The 26418-nt window shown below is 47.5% G+C and overlaps 1 protein-coding gene across 9 annotated transcripts in view; it reads right to left on the bottom strand.

Annotated features, from left to right (window-relative positions):
- ATXN7L1 (ataxin 7 like 1) overlaps positions 1-26418 on the bottom strand; it is a 249654-nt gene that overhangs the window by 8798 nt on the left and 214438 nt on the right. For 7 of the 9 annotated variants that reach the window (XM_047096905.1, XM_047096906.1, XM_047096914.1 and 4 more), the window contains 6 exons: positions 25340-25623; positions 22116-22198; positions 20998-21254; positions 8556-8748; positions 4046-4167; positions 2297-2602 (listed from right to left, as the gene is read on the bottom strand). In XM_047096905.1, the coding sequence (XP_046952861.1) occupies positions 2297-2602; positions 4046-4167; positions 8556-8748; positions 20998-21254; positions 22116-22198; positions 25340-25623 (1245 nt within the window). The remainder of the gene's footprint in view (positions 1-2296; positions 2603-4045; positions 4168-8555; positions 8749-20997; positions 21255-22115; positions 22199-25339; positions 25624-26418) is intronic. The other 2 variants (XM_047096907.1, XM_047096908.1) reach the window with 1 other exon arrangement.

Genomic DNA, 26418 nt, shown 5'->3' with positions numbered 1-26418 from the left:
ATGGCTGATTTGGCTTCGTGAATAAAGGCGAATGTTATTTAGAATAGAAATTTCCCCAACAGTGTTCTTGCTCTCTTTTTTTTTTTTTTTTTTTTTTTTCTGGCAGTGATGAAGGTGGTTTTTAATGAGCAGTAGTCATTTCACAGTTAGGTCCTGGCTTGAAGTAAGAGGTGTGAGGACAGGGCTTTGCCACCGGCACCCCGGGGTCACCCCTGCACACTGCCGCTCAGGGCTTCCCAGCCCCTCCTGTGCCCTGCCTCCCCCCTGCTCCCAGGCCAGCATTCTCGGGCCTTTGCTGCCTGCAGGCTCCGGTTTACTTCAGAGAGGCGTGTCCACGTGAGCCTGGGGCTGCTGTTGCCGATTTATTTCTATTCACCTCACCCAACCTTGGCTCTCGCTCTGGGGAGCTACAGTGGGGGTGTGGCTGCCCTCCCACAGGCCTCCCCATCTCTGTGTCAGGGTGAGGTGAGAAGATAGGGACCCGCATGTATCCAGACAAGGGGATCGGGACTTTCCACTTTGTTCTGAAGACAGATGCAGGATGTGGGCACAGGAGAACACAAGGTCAGGGGGAGGGGGGTCTTCCAGGAGGTTGGGGGTCCCTGGGAGCAAACTCCCTGTCTCCTGTACTCTGTGGAACCAAGGGCAGCACCAGTGGCGGGTCACTCTTGGGGCCTGCCTATAAACTCTGTCTTTTGACTCCCATGTCCAAACCATGGCCTGGGTCAATATTGCTGCTACTCTGGGAACCAGGAGGAGGAGCATAGGGGCTTTGGGGGTCTCCATTCGTTCCTGATTTTATTCTGCAGGAAGGGATACTGACCTCAGGAGCCAGGTGAGTATTTTCAAACGGGCTCTTTCCTGGTTCTCCCCTTGCTCCCCGCCCCCCACCCCCCGCTTTTGCCTGGAAATCATTTTCAGTGTAGCTGAGCCCCCCACCCCCACCCCAGCAGTTAGGAACTAGCTCTCTTTCTTTGAAAGTGGTACTTGAAGGTGGGCAGGCTTGGGGCCTGCACCCCCATAGCTTCGAGCAAGACGTGAGACGAGGCCTCTCGAAAGCCCTTCTGTCCTTGGAGGCCACTCTCTTGGCTGCAGCAGCAGGACGAGGCCCCACTGTGAAGGAAATGCCTCTCCTGGCGCTGCCCTGAAGATTCAGTGTCCTGCCTGCAATTTGGTGGAGCCTATGGTTTCCATCTTTAGGGTGGAATCCAGAGGAGTCCTTGAATACAGAAGCACAGTGTCCTTGAAAACATCAGATCAAACAGATCAAATATAAGAGAAAAATGTTGCCAAATCCACTGTGGCCACGATGACGTTCGAAAATCTACTTTTTCTTAGGCCTAAAGAACGTAAAAGATCCTGTCCACACTAAATCAGTGCTACGTTAGTTCTTGTTGCAATGAACTAATGAGTGAATGGATGGATGGATGGATGGATGGGTGGGTAGGTGGGTGGGTGGCTGGATGGGTGGGCAGGTGAATTCTCAGCAGCAACATAACTAAGCATGCTGGGCAAGGACTCCCATGATATCAGACCGGAAAGGTCTAGACACGCCCTTAAAACTGTCTGGCACTGCACAACCCCTTCCTGACGCTTTAGGGGCGATTCCTTGGAACGTGTGGCATGAGCACACTCTCCCTGCTGTCTCTGTTCCTGGCTGTGGTGCCACAGGCAATCCACTCCATCTTTCCCTGACTCAAGTTTCTTACTAGCTAAAATGTGGATAGAAATACACGTGGGCAGAGGTTTGCAGTTACTTGTAATAAATGTTATTTTCTGAATACCAGATGGCTTATTTAGAGAGGACCCCAATCAGTGCCCTTCAGTGGGATCTACTCTGAACGTCCCAATTTGTAACTTTCCCATTCAATAGTATAAATGTGTGCTTCAACTTGTGTGGACAAGCAGGGCTGAAGTCCCCAGTCTTGCCCAGCTGGCACTCAGGACTGGGATGGATGCTACTTTTTAGCCTACTCTCTATCCCTTTCCTTCTTTCCCCCCACTAATCATAAGTGGATAGCAGAGGCAGAGGGGAGAGAGGGCAGGGGAGTGAGGGGCATGTGGAGGCTCACTGTCCCGGGGGGGTCCCTCCCCCTCCCCCCCCATCCCGTGCTAAATAGTTTATATGTTTTTCTAGGTGCCAAATGGCAGCGGATTTCAGCTTTGCGGACTGTGCCCTGGTTTAAACTTTGCACGCCGGCCTAGGGAAGTCCCGTACAAAAGCCCACAGATGCGCATAAATTACTGACAGTGCCCATCCTCCCCTGCCAGCTGGCATGGAGATCCAGATGCTGACCTGGCTGAAAGAGAATACTGTGTTGGCGTCTCCTGATGCAGAGTTAAATGCTTGTTAAAGAAAAAAGAGTCTTGGCCGTTCCTTTTCTTCCTAATGTCTTCCACGCCCCCATCGGCTGCCATCCCTCCAGGTTCGGGCCCGTCGGGGCCTGGGGTTTGGGCAGCGAGGTTGAGAGGGCAGCGGGGTGCTACGCTTTCCAGAGTTGACACCCAGGCAGCCCCAATGTTGCTCAGTGACAGCAGATTGGTTAGGCAAGTCCTGAAAAGGGGGGAGGGACCTGACGCCCTGTGGCTCGGGTTTCTGTGCCTGAGGAGGAAAGGAATATGGAGCTTGAGCTGACAGGACACCAGGTAGCGAAATACAGATCAACACATTCCTTCCACGTGTCCGGGATTTACACTTCCACAACACAGGAGAGCAAAGAGCGGAAAGAATCACCGGGGCGGGCTGCCATCTTGGGGGAACAAGTGCAGAAGGATAAACAACCAAATAACTGAGAACACGGTAACCCCGCATGCAGCGCCCGTGTGTTGGCGTTTAGAATGGACACAGGCAGAAACCAAGGGTGCCTTTTAGACACACTGAGCAGTCGCTTCAGTGGGAAGAAATGATAAGCTTCTCTTGTGGCCCTTTCCTACTTTGTGGCAAGTGTCAACGTTGAGTCCACTAGGCCAGTTTACGGCACACACCGTGGGGCTTGTTTCTGCTACGAGCTTGGGTCCAGAAGCTCTTTGGGCGTCGTGGTGAAAAGGGGCTGCCTGGGAGAGAGGAGGGAAGCTGGGGGAGGGGCAAGTTCTGAATTCTGTTCCCAGGCCCACCACCCACAGCACCCTCCTGTGTCTCAGGAAAGCCTTCCTGCCCTTCCTGGGCTTCCCTGGGCAGGCAGGGTGAGGGGTTTGGCGTTGGCCTTTCCCGGGCCTAGACCTAAGGGATCCATCCATGACTCTAATGGGTTGTGAGGTCTTAAGAGCTCACCTGAGTAGGGGTGGGGGTGGGGGCTGCCAGTGGGCTTGAGTGGCCGGCACTGGTGCTCCTTATGTGTCGTGGTTGGAGAGGGTCTAGCTTGTCATTCTCTCATAGTGGCATTTGCCTAAATCAGGAAGTTTTCTTCCCTTTTTATGACTCTCCCATTGGGAGGTGTTGGAGAACAAAGGGGGCTCAGAGAGATGGAATAGAAGCTGGGGTTTAGGGTGGAGAGAAACACAGGGAGAGGCGAGGAGAGAGATCTAGCTAGGTGGGAAGGGCCAAAGACAAGCTTAACCAACTTCAAACATCGCCTGGGCTCTGCCTTGTTGGCCGCTGTACATATTTTTTTCCACAGGACATTAAACAATTAGAAATTGGTCCATAACCATAGTGAAGTTTTTAGCATCGACACTGTAGCATTGACATTACAAACAGAGGCATATTCTTAGTATCCTTAGATGTTCTCAGTCAGAGCATAAAGGCCCTTTAACACTCTTGCATACACGAGATCTTATCTACTACTCTTTTCACCTAGTTTAGAAGATTACCAACAGAAAAATGATCTCCAAAGAAAGACAAAGCATACCATATATCCAACGCGTCTCTGAAAAACTGGGGGCAAGGCATTAAGAAGCGCTGACATTAAAGAATTAATCATGGATCCTATTCTCAGAATCATTTTGCTCTACGAAAAGCCAACTACCAACATTGATCTAGAAAGCTGGGGTTCAGACCATCGTGGGGCAGCTCTGAGCACATACAGCACGAAAACTGCGCACTTACTTCCACATCTGGGAATTCAAGTGTTTTTCTACCATGGAGTTTAGTGCGAATCGAAAACGATCCCATCTTCTATCAAACACATAGTACCCTCGTCCCATGAGGCGACTCCCGAATGAGCAAAACTGTGAGGAAAAAAAAAAAACATTTAAATTTTGATTACAGGTTAATAAGCTAATATAGACCATGCAGAGAAAAATAACATTTGCACAAAAACACACAGGGGTACAATTTTACTCAAAATAAAGAAGCAAATAGTTCCGAAGCCAAAAATATTTCTGCGGTGCTTTCGTTTGTGTTTTAGATTTTCTGCAGAACTTGTTGTTATGACTCAACAATAGTGACATTCAGTTTTCTGTGGCACAGAGGGCTACCTTCTCTACACCTGGACCAAACCAGCATTTTAGGGTAAAAAATCCCCGCAAAAAACAAAAAAAAAACAAAAACAGCAACAAACCAAACCAAACTGAGAACAACCAGCAGCCAGGGTGATTTTTCAGCACCGCCCGCTTACGGTGTCATCCATCCATCTTCTCCGGGGACTCGGCGGTTCCCTGCCTCTCATTACGGTCACAGAAGCTGCTTGTCCTGATGCAATCTGCCATCTGGTTGGAGCTTTCCTATCTGTTGTCAACAGAGCCACTTGACTTCCAACTAGGCTGAACTCCTTCCTTCCCTAGTCCTGACCTCACGTCCGCCCCTCAGCACTTCTAGGCAACATGTCACCACCACCAAGCTTCCATTCGTGCTGTTCACTCTGCTGGCCACCCCCTTCCCCCTTCTCTCGCAGTCCCAATTCTCCCCTCCCCCAGTGCCAGAATTGCGACTCTCATTCCCAATGGCCCTTATCTGACCAACCTCGCCCCTTTGAGCTCTCATGGCACACCTACTACATACTTTACTGCATTTCACCATGGAATCACTACATGGCTGTTTTGTGTGTGTGTGTGTGTGTGTGTGTGTGTGTGTGTGTGTGTGTGTTTTAATGTTTATTTTTTTTTTGTTTTTTTTTTTCAACGTTTATTTATTTTTGGGACAGAGAGAGACAGAGCATGAACGGGGGAGGGGCAGAGAGAGAGGGAGACACAGAATCGGAAACAGGCTCCAGGCTCCGAGCCATCAGCCCAGAGCCTGACGCGGGGCTCGAACTCACGGACCGCGAGATCGTGACCTGGCTGAAGTCGGACGCTTAACCGACTGCGCCACCCAGGCGCCCCTAATGTTTATTTTTGAGAGAGTGAGAGACAGAGCACGAGCAGGGGAATGGCAGAGAGAGAGGGAGACACAGAATGTGAAGCAGGCTCCAGGCTCTGAGCTGTCAGCACAGAACCTGCTGTGGGGCTTGAACTCACGAGCTGTGAGATCATGACCTGAGCTGAAGTCGGATGCCAACGAACTAAGCCACCCAGGTGCCCCAGCTGTTTAACGTTCTATGTAAATAATGCCTATGCACCTGGCTTGATTATAAAGGTATCAAGACTGAAAACCTCATTCTCCTCTTCCTCCTCAGTATGAGGTTGGTAGGGAAGGGATTTGGGCTAAAGAATGGATTGGAGAGACAAGGTCCCACACAATGTTTATAGCAAATCATCACATTTAAAGCACAGGGCTAAAACATGAGCGGTAAAGATGTTTAATGAACGTCACTGGATTATGATGTTAGGGCAGGCAGAAGGCCAGTAGACAGAAACACAAGTGGACTCTGAGAAGGTGGCATGTGGCTGGTCTAGAGCTCAGGCGAGTCTGCATACGACTCTATAACTCAAACACAGCTTCTCCTCTTTCCCCCAGACCTCCCAGCAGCTCCCTGGCCTCCGTCCCAGACACAGTGCTGGGTTTGGACTCATTCCACAAACCCTTCCTGGAACCAGCCTTTGGAACAGTTCTTAGGAGGAAATGCAAGACCTTCCCTTTGTTTTGTTTCTGCTTATGTTTTGGGGGTTTTGCATTAGAATTTTGCCACCCATCAAATCTGGTACTCCTGATGAAAAACTCTTTCCTGCACTCTGATTATCAAGTGCTTACTGATTGAGCAAGAAAATATACAAAGGGGATTCTCCAATGTGGAAGCTGGTCCCCAGCAGCATGTGGGACCTGTTCCAGGTCTAGGCATCTTTTCTTCCTGCATCCCAGTTGCTAAAGACACCCTGAATTACTGTTTCGTTACAAAAAATGATTTAATGTATCAATTGACCATGAGAGAAAGGACAAAGCATAGAAACAATCCATGGCCTTTCCATTTAAATCAGCAGAACATTAAGGGCACACCAATCTGCCCTGCCCAGAGTTGAGCTAATCCACCGTAGCCTGGCAGTTTGTCATTTGGACAAATATCCTGCACTCTGGAGTCTGGCCTTCTGGTAGAGCCCAATCTCTTTTTTAGACTTGGAAGCTGGAGGCCCTCTACGTCTCTCATGCAATATAGCTGCAAGGTTAAATGCCCCAAGAGGCTCCTGTTCTCGGTCGCACACTGTGCCCTCAGTGGAGCTACAGGTCTTCACTGCACGGGCCACCACGGCAGACTCCACTGGTAGCCGGTCTCATCAACCGCCATCCCACCCCCGCTTCTCCCCACCCTTTCCTTGCTAATGGATCTGCACTTTTGTTCTGATATCTGACATAGAGCAGGCAGCAGGGAAAGGGGGTCTCTTCCCAGAACCTTGAGAAGAATCATGGCTACTTTCATCCCGTGTCACTGCAATCCCATCCACCAACTGGGCATGTGACCCGTTTCTGCTAGATGTGAATGGAAGCCTGCTGGGGGAGCTCATTGGAAGATTTTCTTCCCCGAGAAATGACAGAAGCTGGCTTCTTAGAAAGACTCCCCTTCCATTCGTCCCTTTCCACTCTTTGGAGAATACTACTGGGTGAGGATGTGACCAGAGCTGTTGCAGACACAGTGAGATCATGTAGGACAGGCAGAAAGGGTTGAAGGGATTCTCCCTCAGAAACACCATATTGCAGGGGCGCCTGGGTGGCTCGGTCGGTTAAGCGTCCGACTTTGGCTCAGGTCATGATCTCACAGTTCATAAGTTCAAGCCCCTCATCAGGCTTTCTGCTGTCAGCACAGAGCCCACTTCAGATCCTCTGTCCTCCCCTCTCTCTGTCCCTCCCCAGCTCTTTCTCTCAAAAATAAATAGACACAGGAAGGAAGGAAGGAAGGAAGGAAGGAAGGAAGGAAGGAAGGAAGGAAGGAAGGAAGGAAAGAAACACCATATTGCAGAGATGCTGAGCCAAGCTTGGAACCACCTATCTCTGGACATCCTGTTAGGTGAGAGGAATAAACAACCATAGTGTACTGTATGGGTTCAATTTTTTATTCCTGGCAGTCAAAGGCATTCCTCATTGTCCCTATTTCTGTACTGGCCAAGCAGCAAAGTCTTAGGCTGCTTGTGAACCACAGGTCAACATCATCCCCAGAAATAGGAAGTGAATTGGCCTTCATTCATCACACAGATAGAAGGGAGGAGGAACTCACTCCGTCTTGATGCATGATTGATTTTTTTTTTTTTAAAGATCTTCTTTATTTAAATAACCTCTCCACCCCACACGGGGCTCGAGCTCACAATCCCGAGATGAAAAGTCGCGTGTCTCACTGACTGAGCCAGCCAGGTGCCCGATTCAGGATTGGTTTTATCTACACAGCCCATGACACTGAGGGACAGTCGAAGCTAACCTTGCAGGGCTCAAGCTGGGAGCAGAGCAACCTGGCCGTGGGGTCCCACGTTCCAGGACCCCCTGCCTTTAGCTCTGTGATGGTAGCACCAGGCAGTCCCTTCTTAAGTGTTTGGAGGGCAAACATAATCAAGCCTTCAGCTCATGCCTCCTTACATTTCCCACCTTGATTTCAATGACCTTTTGAATTGTCAAAAGTGGACTCTTTCAAGGAATTGGGAAGGAATTGTACCTTAATGTTAATCGCCAATCATGCTGACATGAAATGCTTCCCCCTCTCCTCTCCTCTCCTCTCCTCTCCTCTCCTCTCCTCTCCTCTCCTCTCCTCTCCTCTATACACACACACACACACTCTCTCTCTCTCTCTCAGTTCTGGTGCCATATGGTCACACTTACTAATAACAATAAAACTCCAAATCAACAGGGGAGAAAGGCGGCTAGGGCTGGCACCTGGCACACCGCTAAGACAGACAGTTTCCAAAGCAGGCGAGGCAGACGAACTCTGTAAAACCAGAGGCTCCATATTCCGATGCGCAAGGCCACAAGGCCAGCTCCCCAGTGGGCTTATATAAACACCGTTTCTCAAGCATCCTTGGCCCACAGATACTCAGGTGTTTAAAGGATTATAACCAGTAGGGAGCCCTGCCCTTTCCTTCTGTGATTTTCAAGGGTATTTTGAAGGCAATCATTCAACGTCAGGGTGTACCTTTCCATAAAACACTGTGTTGGCAGCCTCTCCTTGGGAGTGCGTGCTGTCTGACATGATGACCTAAATGCCCGCAGAGCACTGGGTCGGGGGAGGGGGGAGGAATGCATGGATGGAAACAAGGTGGCCTACCGCAAGAGGTCTGGGGTGGTGGGTAGAGAAATGACAGTCTAACTTCTCGGGTTCGTCGGCTCCGTCCATCTCCCCTTCATCACTTGACAGTCGGCTGGTGAGGTCACCTCCAGCTGGGGGTAGCGGGGGTTCCGGAGTGCAGCCACTGTGATTTGAAGATGTGTTGCTACTGATGCTATTTGCAGATGATGGTCTAAGGGCAAGGAGAGAAACGGACAGAATAAACTTTTCTGAGGCAGCAAGACCCATTCAGCTGAAGGGAGCTCGGAAGGAGACCCATCGGCTTTCTCGACATACCAAGGAAGGCAGGTCAATGGCAGATTGACACAAGGCAAAAACTCAGGCTGAGAGCAGGTTAGCTCTCGGTAAGAGAGCCGACCAGCTCTCTAAAATGATCCTGTGGAAGTTAGGCCCTGCCGGGCTTCAATTCAGGCACCAGGGAAAACTCCCATAGTGTAAGTGGAACATAAAATACAGTACTGTAACAGAGTTAACTTCAAACCAGTCTTCTAATGAATGCAGTCACAATTACTCATCTCTTTGCACCTAAGTAATTTGCACTTGCCAGATAGTTGCTTCTCTCTGAAAGTAGACCCTGACAGGAAGTTCAACAGAGTAAACAACTTTGAACCAATTAACAGACCATCGGTGATGATGAAGATAGCCCCATACTTGTTGTTACTCTTAAATTATAGCTTTATGCAACTGTTACCCTACTGGCATGAAAAAAGGTTTTGCCCCAATGATGGAGCACAAGTCTCTTACTCCACAGCCAGATTTGTTTCTTTTTTTTCTTTTCTCTCTCTCTCTCTCTCTCTTTTTTTTTTTATAAGTAAGCTCTATACCCAACGTGGGGCTTGAACTTATGACCCTGAGATCAAGAGTCTCATGCTTTGCTGACTGTGCCAGCCAGGTGCCCCCAGATCTATTTCTTAATATCAAGTCACATGTAGTTCAATTGTATCTTCTGAGGATGGATGTGTCCATTTAATTTTTGACAAGCCACCAGAACCACAGGCTGGCATGACTGGCTTCTAGTGGGTTCTGAAGAAATAGGTTTCTTTTTTTTTTTAATTTTTTTTTTAACGTTTATTTATTTTTGAGACAGAGAGAAACATGTCTGAGCATGAACGGGGGACGGACAAAGAGAGAGGGAGACACAGAATTGGAAGCAGGCTCCAGGCTCTGAGCCATCAGCCTAGAGCCCGACGCGGGGCTCGAACTCACGGACTGCGAGATCGTGACCTGAGCTGAAGTCGGACGCCCAACTGACTGAGCCACCCAGGCGCCCTTGAAATAGGTTTCTTAATGAAGGCATGAATGAGTTCCTTGTGTATGAACAAAACCTAGCAGATCTCATCTCAATGACGGCTGAGCTTATAGAAAAGCAGTGTCATAGTCAGAAGCACTACATGCTTCACAAGCAGCAAAAAACAAAACAAAACAAAACAAAGCAAAACCAAAATCAAAAACAACACATTCATGTTGGTAAAAGAGTTAGAAGAGGAATAGTCAAAGTTAGCTGTCAGTTGTTTTTTCTGCTTTTTCACTTTCATCAGGTGATTGACCAAGGAGAAATAAAGGGAGAAAAAGAAGTTTTGGAGAAAAAAAATTAGTTTTCTGTATTCTTCTCTGAAAGCTGCCCCTTCAAGCAGTGTGAAACAGCACCGTTGATTTTCTCCCTATTCCCTCAACTTCCCTCGGAATTCTTCGTTGCTCTGAAATCTTTCCAGCTGTCAAATACCTGAGTTCAAACCAAATCCCCAAAGCACAGTCATTTAACTTAATTATTTATTAATGTTTATTTATTTTTTGAGAGAGCGTAAGTGTGGGAGGGGCAGAAAGAGGGGAACAGAGGATCCGAAGTGGGTTCTGTGCTGACAGCAGTGAGCCTGATGTGGGGCCTCAACTCACGAACCATGAGATCATCACTTGAGCCGGAGTTGGACGCTCAAGGGACTGAACCACCCAGGTGTCCCAAACACAGTCATTTAAAGCAAAGCCGCAAAGGTCCCAAACGTCCATCAACAGATGAATGGGTAAAATGGTATATCCATACAATGGAATGTTAAACCTTAAAAAAGAAGGAAATTCTGTCACATGCTACAACATGGATGAATCTTGAAGACATTATGCTAAGTGAAATAAGCCAGTGACAAAGGACAAATATTGTATGATTCCACTTATATGAGGCACCTAGAATAGTCAAGTTCATAGAGACAGACAGTAGGACAATGGTTACGGGTGATGGTGGATGGGGAATGGGGAGTTAGTGTTTAATGGGTACAGAGCTTCAAAATGAGATGATAGAAAGTTCTGGAGAGGGATGGTGGTGATGGTCGCACCACAAGGTGAAGGTACTTATGCCACATACTGTACACGTAGAAACGATTAAAATGGTAAATTTTACATTATGTATATTTTACCATAGTAACGAAGCCCATAAGAAACCAAACCCAAGGCCCCAGGTAGTTTTTTTAGTGTTACTACAAGAACTCTGTTGCTGTGACACTTTGTTCCTGACTGTCACCTTCCCATATTTATGAAAACAAAAATGCCATTCATTCTGCATGTTCAAAGTGTATGGTCCGGAGGACACATCTCCCCAGGTGCATTCCCACATACCTACTCCCTTGTATCAGAAGGGGCAACGTTATTGCCTATTTACGGCTGAAGACACATACAGGAAAACAATGCTGATAATGCTGAAATATAAAGAAAGAAAGCAGCATCCATAATCCTGCCACTCAAGATCAAATGCTATTACCATTCTGATTTATATCCTTCCAGATTTCTCTACTGTGCATACACGGGCACATGCATTTTTAAGCAAGAACTGGCTCACACTGTATATACTATTTTCAGACATGCTTTTTTTTTTTTGCCTAGTGATGTTGTAGAAATCATTCCATGGGTAGAATTAGATCATTTTTAATATCCCCAATATTCCATAGTATGGATAGATCATAATTGACTGAATTATTACTTAACTATGTCTATCGATGGACATTCACGTTGTTTCCAAAATTTCTAGCAGCCTCTTTTTGAGGCCTTTCCCACTGTGTTAGGACCTCCTTGTCCTACAGGAGATAAAAGTGAGCTGGATTTTATTTAGTGTGATTAATAGCATCACAGTTATGTAGGAAAATATCTTTACATTTATTATTATTATTTTAAATATTTTTGAAACTTTACTTATTTAGAGAGAGGGAGAAGAGAAGTCGCCTCCCAAGCAGGCTCCATAAGAGCCTGACGCAGGGCTCAAACTCACGAATGGTGAGATTATGACCTGATCCGAAATTAAGAGTCCATTTAACCCCTAAACCAAGAATGGGAATTTCACTTATCTTGCTAATGATTGATTTGTTAAAGGGTGTGAAAAATACATAAATTTTTTTTTTCCTCTGGGGAGGTTGCAAATTTTCCTCACTTTTAAAAAGAGACACAAGGAAGTGGTCTCCACCTTCATCTGGAAGTACCAAGTACCACAGCCATCTTGCTATAAAACTTTGAACATGGGGGCGCCTGGGTGGCTCAGTCGGTTAAGCGTCCAACTTCAGCTCAGGTCAGGATCTCATGCTCTGTGAGTTCAAGCCCCGCATTGGGCTCTGTGCTGACAGCTCAGAGCCTGGAGCCTGTTTCGGATTCTGTGTCTCCCTCTCTCTCTGACCCTCCCCCATTCATGCTCTGTCTCTTTCTGTCTCAAAAATAAATAAATGTTAAAAAAAAAAATTAAAAAAAAAAACTTTGAACATGAAGCCCGAAGACCGAAGAGGGTGGAATAAAAGAAAGGCAGGGAATGTGAGCCGATTCCGCATCTTTGGGGACTGGTGCCCTGTCGCCTCTGGACTTCTTGTCACATATGACAACAATTTTTTAAAAATTTTTTAATGTTTATTTATTTTTGACAGAGAGACAGAGCATGAGTGGGGGAGGGGCAGAGAGAGAGGGAGACAGAATCCGAAGCAGGCTTCAGGCTCTGAGCTGTCAGCACAGAGCCCGATACGGGGCTCGAACCCACAGACTGCGAGATCATGACCTGAGCCGAAGTCGGACGCTCAGCTGACTGAGCCACCCAGGCACCCCAACGATTTTTTTTTTTTAATTTTAATTTTTAGAGAGAGAGAGACAGAGCGAGACAGAGAGTGAGAGAGAGAGAGCACATGAGCGGGAGAGAAGGGCAGAGGGAGAGAAAGAGAGAATCCCAAGCAGTCTCCCCCATCAGTGCTCAGTAAGGACCCTGACATGGAGTTTGATCCCACGGCCTTGGGATCATGACCTGAGCCAAAATCAAGAGTGGGATGCTCAACGGACTGAGCCACCCAGGCGCCCTGCATGTGATAAAATGTTTAATTATTTAAGTGATCAGGAAGACTAGGTTTTCTGCTACTTGCGCTTGAAGCATCCCAATGGATACAGAGTGAACATGAGATTTTAACATACTTTGAGAAGACAGAACGTGTCTGCAGAAGTGTTAATTGCAGGGCCAGGAGCTGGCTGACCGCAGAACCTGGAGCTACCTAGGGCTGCAAAAGTCATGGGTGAGGTGTGGGCTAAGTCCTTCGAAGGAGAGCTGAAGGTCTTCCCACGTGGTAGCTGGACCTACAGGTCAACACCACGACCTCACATGGCCAGATGATGCACCACTGCCCCTGCCAGGTCCCACCCTCTCCAACCAACTCTCCAACAAGAGAACAAAGGTTTACTCTGCAGAGAAACTGAACTGGAGAGACCCTAGACAAGGGGCTGCCGGGCTCGGCAGAGATCAGGAGAGAAGCACAGGGCTGGAAACAAGGTGACTGTGGGCTATCTCTAGTTAGTGGGCACTTCCGGAATGCCTATCACCATGAAGGATTCATTCCCTGAGAAACTGAATGGCCTTGAAAAAGCTTCCAGATCTTGCCTTTGAGAATCCTTTTTGCTGACAGACCCACACAAAGACTTCCAATCAGCCTGTTAGTGCTTCTCTTTTAAATGTGAATGGTTAGGCACCCCACCCCCCCTTCAGCTCAGGTCAGATCTTGAGGTTCATGAGTTCCAGCCCCACGTCAGGTTCTGTGCTGACAGCTCAGAGCCTCGAGCCTGCTTCAGATTCTGTGTCTTCCTCTCTCTCTGCCCCTCCCCTGCTTGTGCTCTCTCTCTCTCTCTCTCTCTCAAAAATAAATAAACATTAAAAAAATTTAAATGTGAATGCTTAGGGATCACCAAACATTCCTGGAACATCTCCATTATGAGACCGACTAGCCAAACATCAAATGCACAGCACGAAAGAAATCAAGATAGCAAAGGAAAGAGGAAACAATTAAAAAAAAAAACCCCTATCTTCAAAGATATTAGAATGGTATTACCTCTGCAAAATGATAGTATCTTGTATGATATTCTGAGAAGCAATTAGAAGTTCTTTTTATCTAAGAACCAGATCCTAGAATTTTAAAAAGTGAATCATAAGTGGATTATTTCACATACACTTTTGAAGGTAAAATAAAAGAAAATCTTTCAGAAAGTAGAACAAGAGATGAAGAGAAACAGGGGAAAAGAGGTAAAAGAATGAAAACATCAGAGCAAAAGGTCCAACATCCAGCTAATGGGAAGTCAATAGAGAGAATAAAGACAATACTGGGGAGAAAATTAGCCAAGATGTAGCATAGGAAAATATCCCAGAAACAGGGGTTTCCAGATGAAAAAGATCCACTGAGTACCCAGTACAATGAATGAAAACAGACCCATATCCAGTGATACCTGAAATTTTAAAGCCCCAGGCTTCAGAGATTAAAAACTGATCACGCACAAAGAAATGAGAATCTGAATGATACCAAACTTCTCAATAAAAATTTTCGATGCTAGAAGCCAATCAAAAAATGCCTTCATAATTCTGTAGGGAAATGATTTTCTTTCTTTTTTTCTTTTTTTAATGTTTATTTATTTTTGAGAGAAAGAGAGCACAAGTTGAGGAGAGGCAGAGAAAGAGGGAGACACAGAATTCGAAGCAGGCTCTAGGCTCTGAACTGTCAGCACAGAGCTCGACACGGGGCTCAAACCCACAAACCATGAGATCATGACCTGAGCCAAAGCTGGACGCTTAAGTGACAGCCACCCAGGTGCTCCACGCAGGGAAATGATTTTCAATCCAGTTACATACTCATAGAGATTATCAATTAAGTGTGAGGGTAGAATAAAAACATTCAGGGGTGCCTGACATCAGGTCATAATCTTGCAGTTCTCGAGTTTGAGCCCTGCATTGAGCTCTGTGCTGAAAGCTCAGAGCCTGGAGCCTGCTTCGGATTCTGTGTCTCCCTCTCTCTCTGCCCCTCCCTGACTTGCACACATGTGCTCTTTCTCTCTCTCTCTCTCAAAAATAAATAAAAACATTAAAAAAATTTTTCTCAGGCGTGTAAGGGTTCTAAAAATTTACCCCCTTGAACCTTTTCACAGGAAACTGATGGAGGAGATACTCTACCAAAATCAAGGAGCAAGCCAAGAGAGAGGAAGGCAATGGGATCCCGGAAACAGGTGCTCTGACACAGAGTGGGTGGAGAGACTTCCAGCATGGCACGAACTCTATTTTTCATTCTAAATCTTTTGGTTCTATTTGACTTTTGAGCTATGTGACCACTTTACTTGGATTAAAAAAAATAAAGTTTCATTAAGGAAAAAAAGAAAACAAATGGTTGAAACACTTAAGAGTAAATTCTGCTTGCCAGATAAAAGAGCGATGAGGGGAGGAGAATTCTGGAGAGTGAAGCTGAGCATGGAAATCCGTGTCCAGAGCAGAATTGGCTCCGAGAGCGGAGCCGGAATCACGAGTGATGATGGTGTGCAAGGCACCAGTGAAGAAGGAGCTCTGAATGTGTTCCTTTCCAGGCTTGTTTCACTCGAGATGTATCCACCCTCCTGGCGATGATGGGAGACGCTTCCAAGACGTTCCAGCAGAGCCTGGGGAGGGAAGGAGTGTGCTGGAACCAACCTGTGTCTCAGGAAAAACAAGGCTTGGCAGGGAGTGATGGGGAATGGGACAACCAGTCATGGGAAGGTGTTGAAAACATTGCTCAAGTTTGGTAAGCTGCCATCCCCCTCAGCACGACATCACCCTCCGCTCTCCAGTTACCAGTCTGGTCTAAAGACAATGTACGTGATAAAGGTCTGTGCCCAGTTCCACTCAGGGAACCTTACAGAAAGTCCCCTCCCCCACCCCTTGGATGAGGCGTGAGCCTCGGGCTGTCTGAGTGCTTTGGGGAAGAGAACACAAGGCAACTGACCTTAACTGGGTCCTACTATGTGCGAGGCATGCAACGTACGTTTTCTTGTGCGAGTGACCCACTGCCTTAGGTGGGTATAAGTGCTATCTACACTTCTCAGATGAGGAAATGGGTGGCAAAGCTACTAACAAGTGGACATGAGACTTGATATGGTCTGCTTGACTTCAAAGCCCCCCATATTGAGAAATGGATGTAGAAAAAGCAGAGGGACAAATATTCAGCTGAGGCTTACAGTGTAGCCATAACATTTGTCCTAATGAGGCATAAGTTGCAGTCGCTTTCACTCCAGAAGCATCTTCGCCCTTTTTTAGGTATCCAGAACCTTCTGCCTGTCTCCTCACTACCCTTGTCAGTCTAAGAGTCATTGGGTTTTGCCATTTTTATACTTTAAGATTAGATGTGCGAGCGTCTATGAGACAGAAGGGAATGTGCCTAGATTTTGTCAGTCTTGGCTTCCACAGCCTATCTTTTCCTCCCTCCCTCCTGGGGGCCAGAGACTGGCTTGTCAGAGCCTGGCTTAACCCTCTGCTCTCCTCCCCCTTTCCTAAAGAATCCTCATGGTTTTGGTTAGTCTGGTCATCTATAGCTCTTGGGATGTTCCCTTAGAGTCGGGACGAAGAAACAGAGCACAGTAGCATGTTATTCAAGGGCCCCCAGGTTGGTAAGCAGTGGCCAGAAGGATGGGCAACTGGAAATTAGGTGGCACCAAGGCCTTTATTACTCACACTGCTTTCCCATGAAATGCTACTATGACTGACTACCAGTTTCCATTAATTGAGTGCTTATTAGGAGCTTAGTACTTATCACTTAATTCTTCTTAGCTCTGCTTTACAGATGAGCTGCTTGAAGCTGGAGAAACCCAGAAACAGGATGGTGCTCATCTTGTTAGCAAGCATGGAGCTGACGTTTGCACTTCCAACCTTGTTCCAATGCTTGTTATCTGACTTAAACTTGTCCAGCTCTAGACCTAAGTTCTTTTCTCAGGAACCCTTGACAAGAATGGGTTGCAGTTCAAGAATATGAGAAGTGAAATATTTTCAAAGTTGCCAAACAATATGTAAGAAATAAATTCACACAGGGCACCTGGGGGGGCTCAGTTGGTTAAGCGTGTGACTCTTGATTTTTGGCTCAGGTCACCCACCATATCACATTCCGGATTGTGAGTTTGGGCCCCACATTGGGCTCTGTGCTGACAGTGCGGAACCTGCTTGGGATTCTCTCTCTTTGCCCCTCTCCGGCTTGTGCACACGGGCATGTGCTCTCTCTTTCTCTCTCAAAATAAACAAACAAAAAAAGAAATTCACACGTGGTAGCATTTCCTACAAAAGGAATTCATGATTGCGAAGGGATTACAATATTTCCATTTACATGTGATAATTTTTTTGCCAATTAGCAATAATTACTGTGACTGAAATATTAAAATTTTTTTTAATGTTTATTTATTTTTGAGACAGAGAGAGAGAGACAGAGCATGAACGGGGGAGGGTCAGAGAGAGGGAGACACAGAATCCGAAACAGGCTCCAGGCTCTGAGCTGTCAGCACACAGCCCGACGTGAGGCTCGAACTCACGGACCGCGAGATCATGACCTGAGCCGAAGTCGGCCGCTTAACTGACTGAGCCACCCAGGCGCCCCGTGACTGAAATATTATATGTATTGTATATCATGAATATGAGGAAACAATGTTTTATGTTTTAGGTGAGGACATTAAAATTCTTTTTTTTTTATTTAAGATTTTAGTTTTTTTTTTATGTTTATTTATTTTTTACAGAGAAAGACAGAGTGTGAGAGCAGAGGAGGGGCGCAGAGAGAGGGAAACACAGAATCTGAAGCAAGCCTCAGGCTCTGAGCTGTCAGCACAGAGCCCAACATGGGGCTTAAACTCACGAACTGTGAGATCATGACCTCAGCTGAAGTCGGCTGCTTAACCGACTGAGCCACCCAGGCGCCCCTAAAGATTTTAGTTTTAAGTGATCTCTATACCGAACATGGGGCTTGAACTTACAACCATGAGATCAAGAATCACATGCTCTACTGACTGAGACAGCCAGACGCCCCAAGGAGGGCATTAAATTCTGATCATGCTTTTTCAATCCCTGATTGTATGGCATTTCATCCTAAGTAAAACCAAGTGAAAAAGAACATTATTTCCCACAAAGTTTGAGCAGAGTTCATCCCTGAGTTTTCTGGTGCCTACCTCAACCTTGAAAAACATCTTTAACAATTATTGTTAGCCAACATTTATAATGCACCCCCTTTGCCTCTTCCATTCAGAGACATTCTTTTTGCTGATTAACCTCATTCTTTCTCTTTCTTCTGCTTCCTTATGAGAACATAAACACTTGGCATTTCTCTATTGACAAACATTCCCTGGAAAATTAAGTAAAAAAGGAACATTAAGAAGCAGCTCTTAAACCTCCACTGCCTGTTTTTGCTTTTTTAACAGCTGCCCCGTGGCTTCTCCGTTACACCAGGTACTCTGTCTGCTAGGGTGAGAAATGCCTCCATCTTGATGGTGAACCTGAACCATACAATAAAGGAGGGTTTTCAAACTGGGTTCCCCAGAGCCCTTGGGGACTTGACAGGGATCCCTCGGGTGGGCTGGGGGGACAGCAGGCTGTGAGTTATATGTGTGATGGAAGCAGAGTTGAGCTGGAGTTAGGTGGAGGCAGGACTGCTTTTTTTTTTTTTTTTTTAACGTTTATTGTTGAGAAACAGAGAGAGACAGAGCATGAGCAGGGAGGGGCAGAGAATGGGAGACACAGAATCTGAAGCAGGTTCCAGCCTCTGAACTGTCAGCACAGAGCCCGACGTGGGGCTCGAACTCACGAACTGTGAGATCATGATCTGAGCTGAAGTCAGATGTTTAACCGACTGAGCCACCTAGGTGCTCCAAGGTCTGCTTTTATATTGGGTACCATGTACGGTTTTGTAGGAATAAAAAAGTTCTACAGCCACAAAAAAGTTTGAAAGCCGCTGTACATAGGCTTGAATCCCCTCCCAGAAATTTGGAACAGAACCATCTGCTGAACTCCAAAGCTAAGGAAAGGTAATATCCTTCACCAACATCTGGCGTGACAGTAAGAAGTAGTTGTAAAATGATCCTGCAAAATGGTGGGACACGTAAGTTGGTAGTAACAACACAGCAATGGTTATGATGCAGGAAATGTGTGTGTGGGGCCATTCCATCTACTGTGTCCTCCTGAACCTGAAGCCAAGGTCGGCGGTTCTGACAGAGGGACTCTGGCTATCAAACTGGATCTGGCTTGTGCCAGTGGAAGGCATGAAGGTGAGAACCCAGTAGATCAGTAACAACTGTCATCAAATATTTGCTTTTGCTTTAAAAATCAACTCCATCCCCTTCTTTTATAACTATGTTCTCTTTAATCTTTAAAAAAATTTTTTAAAAAAGCTTATTCATTTTGAGAGAGAGAGAAAGAGAGACAGAGAGTGAGTATGCGAGCAGGGGAGGGGCAGGGAGAGAGGAAGAGAGAGAATCCCAAGTAGGCTCCCAACTGTAGGCTCATGAACTGTGAGATCATGACCTGAGCCGAAATAAAGAGTCGGACATTTAATCGGCTGAGCCACCCAGGCGCCCACAACTGTGTTCTCTTCATGCCTAGTTGCTGACTAAACAATTACCCCTTGAGATTCATACTGTACGCATTAAAAATGATCTGAAAATACCACTATCTACAAGTCTCATATTTTGTTATTAATGTTTCCTTTTCATGAAGTTCTGGATATTTGAGTCTTATCTTCTAAACTCTAGATTCTTTTTTTTTAAAATTTTTTAATGTTTATTTTTGAAAGAAAGAGAGAGAGAGACAGAGACGGAGTGCTAGTGGGGGAGGAGCAGAGAGAGAGGGAGACACAGAATCCAAAGCAGGCTCCGGGTTCCGAGCTGTCAGCACAGAGTCCGACATGGGGCTCGAACCCATGAACCTCGAGATCATAACCTGAGCTGAAGTTGGACGCTGAACTGACTGAGCCACCTGGGCACCCCTAAACTCTAGATTCTTAAAAAGCAGGCTCTAATTTCGTTCATCTCTGTACTACTGCTTGGAAGTACCTAACATAGTACAGGCCTACCTCAGAGACATCACGGGTTTGGTTCCACCCCGCTGCCATAAAGCCAATATTGCAAGAAAGCGAATCGAATTCATTTTTGGGGAGGGCGGTTTCCCAGGGCATAGAAAATTATGTTTACATTGTACTATAGTCTATTAAGTGTGCAATGGCATTATATCTAATTTACATACTCTAATTAACAAACACTTCGTTGACACAGAGACATAGTGCGCGATTGCTGTTGGGAAAATGGCACCGACAGACTTCCTCGATGCAGGGTTGCCCCACACCTTCAATTTGTAACAAATTGCAGTATCTGTGAAGCGCAATAAAACGAGGTCTGTCTGTACCTTGCTTATGAAGCAAGCACTAGATAAATATTTGGGAATGAAGGGCTCCCTGTCTTATTACCTGGAAATCGGTCGGCTGCTTAGTACCCCATGGCCCATCAAAACAGACACGCATAGATTTTAAATCGTTCTTAATCCAAATGGGTTTTAATTCTGTTTTCTGTTCTTTCCTTTCTGTCCAGGACAACCAAATAAAACCCCAAACAGATGGCTCAGCTTTCTTGGTGTGGAGGGAAATGTAAGGACAAACAGCCTCTGTGATGCCAATTTTCCTTTCGCCCTGATCAGAGGAGACTCGTGGAAAAAAAGTCACAAGATATCGTGGCAAATGGGCTCCTAAGGTGTGAGGACTACCCCACTCTGTGTCGGGAGCGTCCAACTAATCTAAAAACCCAGGCCACCAGAAAGTTGCCTGGTGGCTGATATAGCTCAGCCTTTCCAGGTATTAACTTCCAGATTACTCTTGCTCTGTAAAAACACATACTATCTGAAATATATCTGCTATGGTGATGATGATGATGGTGATGATGGTGATGATGGTGATGATGGTGATGAGGATGACGACAGCAGGAACACCCACTGAACACTATACGGTGGGCACTGGCCGAGCCCCTTATGCCTGTGATCTCACTTACACTTCACAACCGCCTTACGAGGTAGGGCTCTTACGACTTCCAGATGCCACGTGATCAGCCCACACACGACCCAGCAAGACAGAGCCACTTGACCAAGGACTCAGGGCTTCTACTGCCGAATGGGACTTACCTAGGAAGCACAGAGTTAGGCGGCCTGGATTTTGCAGGGGATGCGACTTTCGGTTCTGGCCCAGAGCTCCCCGAAGGTCCTGGCAGAGAGTCCTGCGCTGGCCCCGGTTGGTTTGGAAGTACTTCCCTCGCCGAAGTCAGGAGATGCTCTTTATCTTTAACTTCTTTTTCGCGGGACTTGGCTTTGTGTTCTGCCAGAAGGAGGTCAAATTGCTTTTTCCGGCCTGGGACTGCCCTCCGATGGCTTAGCGAATGTGTCTAAGGAGAAGAGAGATGAAAAGCACAGCCTCTTTGATCAGCACATAAACCTGCTTCCCCAGGCCCTCCATTTCAGAAACAGCAATTCATGGGAATTTGGAGGTGCTTGAAAAGTCAACTTCAAGGCAACGGCTCCTGTTCTGTGGCTGGGAAGAGGCAGACACCACACAAACGCAACCATGCCCTACACTCCTGGCGTTAAGAAGCCAAAGCTTCCTCCAGAAAATGGCTTAGGATGACCAGCTTCCGCGCAGAGCCCACGGAAACCTCTCTGGATGAAAGGCAACGGTGAGGGCGCGCTAGAGTTAATCCAGGTGCAGGTGGGAGGCTGGCTTTGGCCCGGACACACACGGCCGGCCACCGGGCAGAGGGGGCCACGGCCTCGAGCCCGGGGAGCACTAGCACTTCAGTGTGAAATACGGGGGCCGGGGGCTACCCGATGGCGGCCGCCTCGCGTCGGCTGTCCCCGTGGCCACCCGGTGTGGCCGGATCAGGGGCGCGGCCGCTCGTCCTCCCCTCCGGGGCTGCCTTTCAGGCGCTGCCGCCGTTGCCGCCGCTCCCGCATACATTAAAACGTAGCAGGGTTTAGAACCGCCTGTGAGTGCCTATAAATACAATTTACTGTCTGGCCTCACAAGTAACAGGGGAAGCCTATTTTTTTTTTTTTTCCTTCTTAAAAAGCCAGCCAGCTTGAGGCAGGCACTCTGCTACCATGGAAGAGAAGAAAGCATTTCCCTTACAAAGAACAGCTGGGGGTCATGTCGAGGTTCCACACCCTGCCGTGTGCAGAGAGTGGCATGCAAACATTTCGACAAAGGCCCCAGCGAGAGCAGGAAGTATTTTTTATGGAAAGAGAAATACCTTGCAGGTGAGGGATCTTGTGCAAGGTTTCTTTGTCTCGGGATCCAATACTCCACAGTGTTTATTTGGGTCAAATTCTCTCTCTGGTTTAAGAAACAAACAAAAAATATAAGAAAAAAGGAGACTAAATAGGATTTGGCATTAAGACTACATTTAAAAAAAAATGCACATTTGCACCAACAAGTGAGACATTGTCAGGCAATCTGGGTTTTTTGTTTGTTTGTTTTGTTTTTCTTTTCCTTTCTTTCTTTTTCTTTTTCTTTTTTTTTTTTTTTTCCCCCAACCGGCCACTAAAATGCTTCAAGAACCGCTCAGGGGAAAATGGCGCTCCCCTTTGACCCCTGAGTTCCAGGTCCAGCTTCGGGAGGGATGTAAATGCAGCACAAGGCGCCGGGGGGAGGGTGGGGACAGGCACCGGAGGGCGAGGAGCCCTGACGCTGTCACACTGTATGTCACTTGAAGAGTTCCCCAGGTACTTGGCACTTTGGTCATAGCTGGCTGCAGACCAGGAAGAGGGCCTGAGGCCCAAGGGCCACTGTGTCCTGGGCGGCTCCCCCCACCTTGCCTTCCTGCTGGTTTTTAGCCATTTAAGTGGGAGATTATTCCTTGACAGGTCAGTGTGACCTGCCTCTCTTGTGCTTTGCCACGTCTTCAGCACCAGGCTTTCCGCGCAGCCGTGCTGACCAGAAATGTCGTTTACCTGATTCGGGAATGTTCTGGCCGAGTTGTAGGCAGGGGCAGGGGAAAGTTCGGGTGTGTGCTCTATGTGTGTCTGCATAGTTGTAAGTTGCCTGGAGGGCAGGGCCTGCTAGTCTCCCAGCTTGCTTTGCACCCAGCACGGGCCCTGTTGCTCCAAATGGGAATGAGCCAGGGCTAGCCAGCCTGTTGGGGCTGAAGGGCAGCTGCAGAGAGGCTAGGCTTTCTCCAGTTCCCGCCTTCTCCCTGGACTGTGGATGGCTCATGGTGAGGTTACTTCTAAGGACGCTGAACTTTTTATGCCCACTTATGGATCCTTTGCTCCTTCTGGATTACAGCAATGCTCCCTCCCCCTGGAGAAGGAGGGGAAGTGAGGCAATCCCTCAAGGACCCTTTAGGCTTCAAAGGTCCACCTCTCAGATGGTCTGTGCTGTTTCTGGAAGGCACCCAGCAGACACCTGAGTCCTGAAGCACAGGGATGACACAGCTCTTCTGGGCATTCAGGGAGGCCGGCAGCCGTGTTGGTGGGTGGGTGTGCGGGCGGGGGTTGTATATAAATTTGGGAATGTCTCCTTAAGAGGTCTGAATAGCTGCAAACTAAAAGGAGGTTACTCGGAGCACAATAACTGAATGTGTTCTGTTTTTAAAAGAGGGTTTGGGGGTTGTGCTGGTGGCTGCATCGGTGGTGATGATGATGGTTTGATAAAAAACATTCTGACGTCCAAGACAGATTTCCTGGTTGGCTATCAAAATGCCTCCCACCTCTTTTTGTTTTTGTCATTGTCATCATCATCTTCTCTTTCAAAGACTTGATTTTTAAGTAATCTCTACGCCCAATGTGGGGCTCAAACTCCCAACCTCGAGATCAAGAGTTGCATGTTCCACCGAATGAGCCAGCCAGGCACCATCCCCCCCCCCCCCACCCCGCCTTTCTCTAGCTTCACTTTTAGGACTAGAAAACTGTGAGGCCTGGAGACACCTGTTTCCTGTGTGCCCTCGCTGCCCACCAAGGAGGGCCTGGGCGCCGGGCCCCAGGCTGCCTGCCATGGAGTTCTTTCCCTCAGGCCTGTCGGAGTCAGACCGGGGCCCGGATCCACACCAGCTCTCACACTGGCCCGCAACTGAGCAGGTTGCTTGGCTGGGCAGTAGGAGCTGGCCGCCAAATGTCAAAGCGAGATAGAAACAAGCGAGATAGAAACAAAAGACCCAATGAGACAAAACAACCAACAAGATGCAAAACCAACAGACAACAAGAACCCCCCCCCCCCCATATAACTTCAGGTCAGGGTGCAGGCTGGCAGCCATGGTCACGCTTCTGCCTCTGGACACTGCCCAGCCGGGCCTACTGGTTTTTCCAGGGATGTTACCGCCCAGCTCTGCAGAGTGAAATTGAACTTTCCATTCAGGAAGAGAGCCAGGAGTAGGGGGCTCCTGTCTACACAGGGAGGCCCCGCAAGGCTCCAAGAGACTGCCAGGCCCTACCTTCCTTCCTTGATAGTGGGTGAATAGTACATAGAGACATTTTTAGGGTAAAAATTTTCTGAATGCTTTGGGGCCAAAGTACTTTTAAGAAATAATTTTTTTTTTTTTAAGTTACAGATGTAAGACAGGAAAACCAAAATACACATTAACACAAAGTACAAAATAAAAATGACCCACAATTCTTAGGTTGATTAAGAATTATGCTCCTACTAAAGGGCCCAGTTTCTCTCTCACAGGGTGGTTTTCGTTGTATTTTCTTTTTTCTAGTCAACATTTGATAAATGCCCATGGTGTGTGAAGACGTTATAAAGTTTATAGCTTTTCTTGGTCTTTTGGAGGAAGCAGAACTGCCAGATTTAGTTCTACAACAAATCCAAAGCCAATGTCATCCCTATGGGGGCCTCTAAGGGCAGCCATTGCCTCAAAGACTGGCCAAGTGCACCTTTCCAGGCATCCTGAGTGTCTATGCAGACAACCAAGAAGTAGATCTGGGAGAAATCCCTCAACACCTCACCTGCTGTGCTAGCCCAAGCATTCCTGAATGGCAATTCCAACCTGATTATGTGGGAAAGGCAGTGGTAGCTCCAGACCACAGAATCAACATGGCAACCAACTAGACCAAAGGACAGAGTGGGGTAGATGGGACTGTCCCGAGCCCGCCCTGAGGTACTGTGGGGTATCATTATGGTTGTCCACCTTCCCTGCACTGAGGCTTCCACGGAAACCTGGGGAGCAGGCCAGCCTGTCAGCACACGGTAAGACCATCACAATGCATGGGCTGTTGTGGTTGGTGGAAAGCATCCTGCCTCCCGGGTCAAGAGGATCAACTCCCACTGAGTCGAGCGAGAGACCTCGTCCGACCCGGAAATAAGAGAACCATTTCTCCCTCGCATTTTTAGGCAGGGGTCCTGTTTGCACATAAATTCCGTGTCCCCCTTAAAATGAAACAGACCTGCTTAATTGTAAGAACACACCGCTCCTTGGTTACGAATATGACCCAGAGGCGCTCTAATCATGAGCCCGACTCTAACGACACAGACACATACCTGAAAGTCTCCTGTAAGGCTTGTTGTTGTTTTTGGTGCCATTTTGGTGTTTCTTGTCTATTGTGGTGGGCAAAATTCCTTTGCCATTTAAGATCTTCTCTGGGGAGGGTGGCACTGACTTAGACATCAAGACTGGCTTAATTAAAGGTGGGGTGGAGACGGCAGAGGACGAGGTGGAGCAGGAGGTGACCGCAGTAGTGGTTGTTGAGTTCATTTTGACATTGGCACCATCTGCCTTCACTAGATTAGGGATTTTCTCTAAACTGACTACAGGAACCGGAACGCTGAAAAATAAATGAATAGACACACACAATTGCCTTCTTTGATACATCTGGTCCGCTGAGAAGCTATACCCGCTTACCCTCATCAGAACACTTCCTTATCACTTATTTATACTCCTCTTACAAGCGAGCAGCGCGATCCCTTGATGGGAGGGAGATTTGTGCCTTGGAAAGGGCCAACGGGGGGTTCGAGGCTGGCGCAGCGCCAGGGATGGCATCGGAGCTGACTGATTACCTCCTGTACCGGCTGTCCTCATAGACCCTGCAGCTCCCCCTTCTCAGCCCCGACATGTCGGCGGTCTCTGAGACAGCACCTTGGGCAGAACAAGGTGCCCGCTGTGAAGCTCAGAAGAGATGCTGTTTGTCCCCTGAAGAGGGTGTGCCACCGTGCCACTTGCTGACTCACATCCCCTCCCCCTGCTGCTCGCTGGTCTCCCACCTCGGCGATCAGGCCTGACATCTGCTTAGCTCGGGAGCGCTGACAGGCTCACGCCGCACGGAGGCATGGCTGCGGGCCAGCAAGCCATGCTACCTGCTGTTGGAGGACTTCTGGATCACTCCTGTCCTGGGGACGGGCTCAGACTGAGAGAGGCACCATGTAACATTATCTAATATGCCATTTTAGGCAGCTAGTTATGTAAATAGGCAATTCTCAAGGCTGGCAGGTGAGAGGATGAATTTTAAGAAGACAGAGCACAAAGGTGCATGTTTGCTCTTCAAAATCTGTCACCATAGCCCCACTTCCCTGCGATTTCTCCGATAATGGATATGCGTTTGATTTCTGTGCATGTAATGCTG

This window comes from Lynx rufus, unplaced genomic scaffold, assembly GCF_022079265.1.
Source record: "Lynx rufus isolate CCGP_SWC_20201006 ecotype Redwood Valley unplaced genomic scaffold, mLynRuf1.p SCAF_4, whole genome shotgun sequence".
Lineage (NCBI taxonomy): Eukaryota > Metazoa > Chordata > Mammalia > Carnivora > Felidae > Lynx > Lynx rufus.
The sequence above is the reverse complement of the archived record's forward strand: the minus strand, read 5'-3'. Positions and strand labels throughout refer to the sequence as shown.